Source organism: Theropithecus gelada, chromosome 7a (assembly GCF_003255815.1).
Source record: "Theropithecus gelada isolate Dixy chromosome 7a, Tgel_1.0, whole genome shotgun sequence".
Classification (NCBI taxonomy): Eukaryota; Metazoa; Chordata; class Mammalia; order Primates; family Cercopithecidae; genus Theropithecus; species Theropithecus gelada.
In genome coordinates this window covers 357,253-366,652 of record NC_037674.1, presented here as the reverse complement: position 1 = coordinate 366,652, position 9,400 = coordinate 357,253, and the positions used below count along the sequence as shown (strand labels likewise).

General features: G+C 48.1%; 1 protein-coding gene across 1 annotated transcript in view; it reads right to left on the bottom strand.

Moving 5' to 3' along the window:
- LOC112627419 (E3 ubiquitin-protein ligase HERC2-like) overlaps window positions 1-4,582 on the bottom strand; it is a 213,049-nt gene extending 208,467 nt beyond the window's left edge. The window contains exons 1-2 of the mRNA XM_025389651.1: window positions 4,495-4,582; window positions 3,789-3,890 (exon numbers count right to left, since the gene is read on the bottom strand). Of these exons, the coding sequence (XP_025245436.1) occupies window positions 3,789-3,860 (72 nt within the window). The 5' untranslated portion in view covers window positions 3,861-3,890; window positions 4,495-4,582. The remainder of the gene's footprint in view (window positions 1-3,788; window positions 3,891-4,494) is intronic.
- Between the last annotated feature and the right edge of the window lie 4,818 nt (window positions 4,583-9,400).

Genomic DNA, 9,400 nt, shown 5'->3' with positions numbered 1-9,400 from the left:
AGAGAAAGGGACAGGGCGACAACCAGGGGGGGGGAGCTTGCAAAGACCCAAAACCCCCCACCAACACGCCACCAACGCAAAAAAACCCACAAACAAAGAAAAAAAAAAAAAAAAAAAAAAAAAAAAAAAAAAGACATGCCCCTTTACCTTACAACAAAACTGGCGAACGGGCATGTGTTTTAAGAATAAAAAGCTTTTAAGGTATCATGCACTGTTTTTTATGGTTCGTTTGCTTAAATGACTTTTTGGTTTGCTGAAAAACTACCAATCACATCAGATTAAAAGTACTCTTACTGTAAAAATAAAAAGTGATGTGACTAACACCTCTTAGCTCTGTAATGTATTACTCTTCACGAGAGCAGCGAAGGAAAACATGGTGATTCAATAACTCCAAACAACAAGCAGAAAAGAGTGTTGAACAGGCTGGGCGTGGTGGCTCACGCCTGTAATCCTAGCACTTTGGGAGGCCGAGGCGGGCAGATCACGAGGTCAGGAGATCGAGACCATCCTGGCTAACATGGTGAAACCCCGTCTCTACTAAAACTACACAAAATGAGCTGGGCATAATGGCGGGCGCCTGTAGTCCCAGCTACTCGGGAGGCTGAGGAGGGAGAATGGCGGGAACCCAGGAGGGAGAGCTTGCAGTAAGCCAAATGGCACCACTGCACTCCAGCCTAGGTGACAGAGCGAGACTCCCTCCGTCTCAAAAAAAAAAAAAAAGTGTGTTGAGTGTTGAACAATTAAATTGTTTATATGTAATAACCAGATATATATGCCTGGCATAAAATGAGCCCTGTGTGAGGTTGCTGGATGTAGAGTCCTAGGCCTGACGCATCCAAATAATGTCTATGATCAAGAAGTTGATGATAAGTGCTCTCTGTAACACATGAGCATTAAAAGTTTTCATACTCCAAAAACTCTTCCTTTCTAAGTTACTAACACTTTCAAGGGCATTTCAAACAAAATTAGCTGTGGAAAACAGATCTGTTAAATCCTATGGCTAAGAAATATCTTCCTACCCCACGTATTATCCATTACCAAGGTGTCAATTCCATTTCCAATACAAAAGTCTCAAGTAGTGGAGCCCTTTCCACTCCAGCTGGGAGAGCTATCCTCAACAAGATAAGGGTAAAACCTGTGAGCACAAGGCTTCCATCTGCAATTCTTGTCTGCAGGGAAGCTCCCCAAAGAGGGAAACCATGGCTTATTCCTTAGGGTAAAACAACAGCATTCATTTCTTGCATTTAACAAGCAATGCTGGAGGAACATAAAACAAAGGTTAGCAATCACTTTTTTCTTTTTTTTTTTTTTTTTTTTTGAGACGGAGTCTCGCTCTGTCGCCCAGGCTGGAGTGCAGTGGCCGGATCTCAGCTCACTGCAAGCTCCGCCTCCCGGGTTCACGCCATTCTCCGGCCTCAGCCTCCCGAGTAGCTGGGACTACAGGCGCCCGCCACCTCGCCCGGCTAGTTTTTTGTATTTCTTAATAGAGACGGGGTTTCACCGTGTTAGCCAGGATGGTCTCGATCTTCTGACCTCGTGATCCGCCCGTCTCGGCCTCCCAAAGTGCTGGGATTACAGGCTTGAGCCACCGCGCCCGGCCAGCAATCACTTTTTCCATGCTACTTAGACCTGTACCACATTGTTCCTCTGGTGCACACTATCCAAAACCCAGTCATTTCCCTTACTCCTAGAAGGAATTCAGACGACTTTCTGGCCAGGTGCAGTGGCTCACGCCTCTAATCCCAGCAATTTGGGAGGCCGAGGCAGGCAGATCACTTTGAGGTCAGGAGACCAGCCGGGCCAACATGGTGAAACCCCGTCTCTACTAAAAATACAAAAATTAGTTGCGCATGCATAGTAGCACACACTTGTAATCCCAGCTACTCGGGAGGCTGAGGTGGGAGAATCACTTGAACTCAGGAGGCGGAAGTTGAAGTGAGCCAAGATTGCGCCACTGCACACCAGCCTGGGCAACAGAGTAAGACTGTATCTCAAAAAAAAAAAAAAAAAAGACTTTCTAATCATACTGGAAATGTGTAACAAGGGCCAGGTACTGTATATTACACTTAATAAATCAAAACAACAGGCCCTCTAAGACATAAATGGTGCTTCACTGTATGATTATCTGCCTAACCCATCACAGGAACTCAATTCAGTATTAAACTAGTTTTAGATCAAGACACTAGAACTCATGTTTAGCAGTTATTAAATTACAATTACTAAGAAAAAAACTTCATTAGGTAAACTCCTTTACTCCAAAAAGTTTCTCAAAATAAACACTAATATAAAAACAATTATTAAAACAAGTTTGCCTGAATCTCAGGATTTCAGAAACATGAAAGCACTCATCTCTCACCTCTCCCACCCACTTAAAATGACAAAAACAGACCATTATAGCTAAATCAAAGGAAATGTTTAAAGAGAAACAAACCCAAAGAGTACACCAATTCTTGACCCAATTCTCTGTGCTCTGTCTTATGTAACATTACACTATGAATAACAATCCCATCATCCACAACAGATTTCTTTTTTTCTTTTTTTTTTGAAACGGTTTTGTTCTCATTGCTCAGGCTGGAGTGCAATGGCGTGATCTCGACTCACTGCAACCTCCGCCACCCAGGTTCAAGCGACTCTCCTGCCTCAGCCTCCCAAGTAGCTGGGATTACAGGCATACACCACCACGCCTGGCTAATTTTGTACTTTTAGTAGAGACGGGGTTTCACCATGTTGGTCAGGCTGGCCTCCAACTCCTGACCTCAGGGGATCCACCCGCCTCGGCCTCCCAAAGTGCCAGGACAACAGGCGTGAGCCACCGCACTCGGCCCCACAACACAGTTCTAAACACTGGACTCTCATATCTACAAACACTCAATACGTGTTTAAAAAGAAAAAGAAAAATTAGGAAAGGGCAATAACACTTTAGTGTATCTATCATCAACTACTGCTTAACAGCATACACGACTTTTGATGAACAGTCGTACTATGTAACACTGTGTTATAAAAGGCAGATTACTTAATACTTAAAAATGGTTAACCTTAGGGAGGAGGAAAATACACTGACACACAGAAAATATTTCAAACACTTCTTTTTGCTGTTGATAAGGAGTTCCAAAAGTAGTTTTTCCAAGCCATTTCCAAATAAAAGTAGCTTGGGGGTAAACAATTGTCTACTGAAATATTACTGTTATTATTTATTTAATAATGTCCTGAGAAGCTTGCAATTATCTCATTAAATCAAAAAATTAATATCTACGGCCAACATTGTTTTCTCATATTCTTGATGTGAAAATCTGAGCACTCCTCTTAATAAGGAGTTAGAAATACAAAACAAACAGCTCAACTGAACTGACTCTTATCTCTCTAGAAACACAAACACAAGACCTCATAAAATGGGTTTCTACAGGCCATAATTACTACAACTTACTTTTCCAATTTTCCCCTCCACAGTTAACTAAACAGCTCAAAAACTATCAGTAACAACAGTCACCATCATATGGTTAGGAATGTGACATTTCTTAACCACTACTAATAAATAGGAAAAAAAATTTTGCCTATGAATACATCTCAAGTTTCCTGCACTTGCAAGAAACTAATTAAAAGGCAGCCGTGCACAATCTACAAAAAGAGCCATGAAGACTGTTACATTTTAAGTTACAGGAAACAAACCTGCTCCTCTAATTCAGCAAGATACAACTGACTTCCCTTTACATACCCTAAAAAAAGCCTTACACGAGAAATTTAAACATGGAAGCAGAAACACACTAAGAAAAAGACATGTCAAACCCCACCTGTATATCTGTTTTCAACCATTTGGAGTCAAGGCGAGCCTGGGCAGCCAAACAGAAAGAGTCAGAGGGCATCTTTTCTCCGGTTTCCTCCAGTTCTCAGGCCTGCAAGTAAACATACATGTTGAAGACCTAACGCTTTTTAATAGTTTACAAAGACACTCCCGAAAGGTTTAACGCAGAAAAAAAAAAAGAACAGAAAGGGGGACGAGAAGAGCTGGGGGAGGGGAGTGAAGGGGAGAGTGGGAAAGAGGGAAGAGATGGAGGGGAGGGAGGTGGGGAAGGGAAAGCCTCCTTCCAAGGTAGGCAGGGTGTGCCGAGTTTCTGCACCACACTGGCGAGACCTTGAGAATGGACGGTCAGAGGAGGCCAAGTCACAATGTCATCCCCCTGCCCTCAAATCCAAAAGGCACACACACCCGACAGGAAGCCCATCGTTTTAAAGACAAATGACAGCAGCATGAATCTGCCGCTTTACCCCACAGCAGGGCGCGTGCGTGAAACAAATTACTCAAAAGGATCGCCTGCAGAAAAACCCAGGGCCACCACCACTTAGAGATGGAGAGAGGCCCGAGGCTGCGCCGCGGGCGGTCCGCGCAGGCCCCGGTGCAGCCGCCGCGCCCACGCCCGCCTCCCGGGCTCGGCCGCCCGCCAGCCCCGCGCCCGCACCGCCTCCGCCGCCGGCCGCCCCGGTGCCCCAGGCCAGGACCTGACGCGCAGGGCCCGGTCGCCTCGCCCCGCCGGCGCGCGGACGCAGCCTCCCAGGAGCCGCTGGCTCAGCCGGCGCCCGCGATCCCGGCGCCTCTCGCGGCCCGAGGGGCGGGCTAACGCGGGACTGCCGCCCCCCGCGTACGGCCAATCGCAACGAGGCTGCTCCGCGGGCGCAGCCAATGGGGAAGAGGAGCCCTTCGCGTCTCCTCCGGACTCTCCCGCTTCCTGCAATCCCGCTTATCTTCCTACTTGGAGCGCCCCGGCTGCGGCCAGGGCCAACCGCGGGCGCCGGAAGGCGGGATTTCCGCCGGACGCATGCCTGCCCGCACTCCCACGGGAGACTTCCTGGCCCCGAGCGCTCTTAATCTCGCGGCGGCGGGTGGCCGCGCTCACACTAACTGGAGCTGTCCAGGGCGCTGGTCGAGTGGCGAGACCAGCTCTCCTGGAGATGAGACCGGATCTTCGTGCGGTCGGCTCTCTCGGGCCTGAAGAGCTTCCTCCTATGTGTTCAACTGAATGCAGCAGAAGTCTTGGGCAGATTACATGGAGCAGCTGTGGAAGCACGGCGCAGGGAATCCAAGAAGGAAACAGACCTCCAGCGACCACAAAACAAAACTGAAGAAACATAAAAAATATAGGCCGGGCATGGTGGCTCACGTCTGTAATTTTCAGCGCTTTGGGACGCCGAAGCGGGAGGATCCCTCGAAGCCAGGAGTTGGAGGATCCCATGTTGCCAGACTGGGTAACATAGCAAGACCCCATCTCTAAAAAAAACAAAAAACTTAACAATTAGCCAGGTGTGGTGGCACACACCTGTGATCCCAGCTGCTCAGGAGGCTGAGACAAGAGAATCGCCTGAGCTGGGAGGTCAATGCTACAGTGAGCTGAGATCATGCCGCTGCACTCCAGCCTGGGCGACAGAGTGAGATCCTGCCTGTAAGAACCTGCCGGGCGTGGTGACTCATACCTGTAATCCCAGCACTTTGGGAGGTCGAGGCAGGTGGATCATTTGAGGTCAGGAGTTCAAGACCAGCCTGGCCAACATCGTGAGACCCCTTCTCTACTAAAAATACAAAGATTAGCCAGGTGTGGTGGCCCGTGCCTGTAATCCCAGCTACTCGGGAGGCTGAGGCAGAAGAATCGCTTGAACCCGGGAGGCGGAGGTTACAGTGAGCCGAGATTGCACCCCTGCACTCCAGCCTGGGGACAGAGGCTGCACCACTGCAGCCTTGACTTACCGGCTTCAGGTGGTTCTCCCACCTCAGCCTTGTCAGTAGCTGGGACTGCGGGCACTTGCAACCACGCCTGGCTAATTTTTGAATTTTTTGTAGAGACAGGGTTTCGCCATGTTGACCAGGCTGGTCTTGAACTCCTGGGCTCAAGTGACCCACCCGCCTCAGTCTCCCAAAATGCTGGGATTACAGGTGTGAGTCACTGCACTCGGCTAATAGTAATGAACTTGAACAGAAGGAAAGACATTATTTTATTGATTATGTTTTATCTACGCTTTCTAATATTTCTGAACATGTAAAGATAAAATTCTATTCTTAAAACTCAGTAAGACCTCAGAACAAAAAAATTAGAGTTGGCCGGGCGCGGTGGCTCAAGCCTGTAATCCCAGCACTTTGGGAGGCCGAGACGGGCGGATCACGAGGTCAGGAGATCGAGACCATCCTGGCTAACACGGTGAAGCCCCGTCTCTACTAAAAAGTACAAAAAACTAGCCGGGCGAGGTTGCGGGCGCCTGTAGTCCCAGCTACTCGGGAGGCTGAGGCAGGACAATGGCGTGAACCCGGGAGGCGGAGCTTGCAGTGAGCCGAGATCGCGTCACTGCACTCCAGCCTGGGCGACAGAGCCGAGACTCCGTCTCAAAAAAAAAAAAAAAAAAAATTAGAATATAAGTATTTAGTTAACTTGTACAAATTTGATTTCTGGAAAAATAATGGAATAGATTTTCTGAGGAAAAAAATCCACCACTTTGGCCGGGCGCAGTGGCTTACACCTGTAATCCCAGCACTTTGGGAGGCCCAGGCAGTGGATAACCTGAGGTCAGGAATTCTAGACCAGCCTGACCAACATGAAGAAACCCCCATCTCTACTGAAAATACAAAAATTAGCCAGACCTGGTGGCACACGCCTGTAATCCCAGCTACTCAGGAGGCTGAGGCTGGAGAATCGCTTGAACCCAGGAGGCAGAGGTTGCAGTGAGCTGAGATCGCACCATAGGACTCCAGCCTGGGTGACAAGAGCAAAACTCTGTGTCAAAAAAAAAAAAGGAAAAGGATACAAACATACAACATTAAAATAGTAACCAAAAAAGAGCTGAAGTGGCTGTACTAATATGTAATACACTTTAAATTAAAGCAGGGCTGGGCATGGTAGCTCACGTTTGGAGGTGGAGGCAGAGAGGCCAGAAGTTTGAGATCAGCCTGAGCAACATGCCATAATCCCATCTCTACAAAAAATACAAAAATTAGGCGGGCATGGTGGTACCCATCTGTGTTCCCAGCTATTTGGGAGGCTGAGGTGGGAGGATCATGTGAACTGGGAGGTTGAGGCTGCAGTGAGCTAAGAGATTGGGCCCCTGCACTCTACCCTGGGCATCAGAGTGAGACCCTGTCTGAAAATTTAAAAAAAATAAAAAATGAGATTGAGAGACAAAAAAGGACATCTTTTTTTTTTTTTTTTTTTTTTTGAGACGGAGTCTGGCTCTGTCGCCCAGGCTGGAGTGCTGTGGCCGGATCTCAGCTCACTGCAAGCTCCGCCTCCCGGGTTCCCGCCATTCTCCTGCCTCAGCCTCCCGAGTAGCTGGGACTACAGGAGCCCGCCACCTCGCCCGGCTAGTTTTTTGTATTTTTTAGTAGAGACGGGGTTTCACCGTGTTAGCCAGGATGGTCTCGATCTCCCGACCTCGTGATCCGCCCGTCTCGGCCTCCCAAAGTGCTGGGATTACAATTTTTTTTTTTTTTTTTTAGATGGAGTTTCGCTATCGTTGCCCAGGCTGGAGTGCAATTGTGCAATCTTGGCTCACTGCAACCTCCGCCTCCCCGGTTCAAGTGATTCTCCTGCCTCAGCCTCCCGAGTAGCTGGCACTACATGTGCCTGCCATCACGCCTGGCTAATTTTTGTATTTTGGTACAGATGGGGTTTCACCACGTTAGCCAGGCTGGTCTCGAACTCCTGACCTCAGGTGATCCACCAGCCTTGGCCTCCCAAAGTGCTGGGATTACAGACGTGAGCCACCGCACCAGCTGAAACCCTCATTTTAAAAAAGGCTGGGTCAGGCATCATGGCTCATGCCTGTAATCCCAGCACTTTGACAGGCCTACGCGGACGGATCACCTGAGGTCAGGAGTTCGAGACCAGACTGACCAATGTGGTGAAACCCCATCTCTACCAAAAATACAAAAATTAGCCAGGCTTGGTGGCACGCACCTGTAATCCCAGCTACTCAGGAGGCTGAGACAGGAGAATTGCTTGAATCCAGGAGGCGGAGGTTGCAGTGAGCCAAGATCATGCTACCACACTGCAGCCTGGGTGGCAGACTGAGATACCATCTCAAAAAATAAATAAATAAAGCCTGGCTGCCAGATGTGGTGCAGAGGCCTAGTTTGTTGACTCCTGTACTTAAGATGTAAAACTCTAAAAAACAGTGAGGCGCAGGAGCAGCAAAATTGGTCCCTGAGCACTGTCTTTATAATAACATGTTACACTGTGGTTTTTTTGTTTTGTTTTTTCTTTGTTTCTTTGTTTTTTTGTTTTGTTTTTTCTTTGTTTCTTTGTTTGAGGCGGAGTTTTGCTCTTGTTGCCCAGGCTGGAGTGCGATGACGTGATCTCAGCTCACAACAACATCAGCCTCCCAGATTCAAGCCATTCTCCTGCCTCAGCCTCCCAAGTAGCTGGGATTTCAGTCATGCAACACCACACCCAGCTAATTTTGCACTTTTAGTAGGGACGGTGTTTCTCCATGTTGGTCGGGCTGGTCTCGAACTCCTGACCTCAGGTGATCTACCCGCCTCAGCCTCCCAAAGTGCTGGGATTACAGGTGTGAGCCACCGCACCTGGCCTTTTTTTTTTTTTTTTTTTTTTCAGACAGAGTCTGACTCCTTCACCCAGGCTGGAGTGCAGTGGCACTTTCTCAGTTCACTGTAACCTCTGCCTCTCCAGGCTCAGGAAATTCTCCTGCCTCAGCCTTCCTAGTAGCTGGGATTACTGGCATGCACCACGATATCCGACTAATTTTTGTATTTTTAGTAGAGATGGGGTTTCACCATGTTGGCCAGGCTGGTCTCAAATTCCTGACCTCAATTGATCTACCCGCCTCGGCCTCCCAAAGTGCTGGGATTATAGGCCTGACCCACCACATATGACCCTGTGTGTTTTATGTATGTTTCTATATGTGTTATATTTCACAATAAACTAAATATTAAAACAAATAATAACTGATAGCTCTGCACAATCAAAGGCATTTAAATTTCACCCTCACAAATAATTTTTTTTTTTTTTTGAGACGGGGTCACACTCTGTTACCTAGGCTGAAGTGCAGTGGCACCACCTTGGTTCACTGCAGCCTTGACCTCCCAGGCCCAGGCGATCCTTCTACCTCAGTCTCCCGAGTAGCTGGGACTCTAGGCACACTCCACCACACACCCGCCTCATTTTTGTATTTTTGGTAAAGATGGGGTTTCATCTTGTTGACCAGGCTGGTCTCGAACTCCTGGGATCAAGGAATCCACCAACCCTGGCTTTCCAAAGTGCTGATATTACAGGCGTGAGCCACTGCACCTGGCCAAGAATTGTTTCTTCTCCTTACCTAGGTAGAGACTTCTGCAGAAATGCTGGGAGATCTTTGGAGAGGGAAGATATTTCAAATAAAAAGTTTAATACTTGGCCGGGCATGGTGG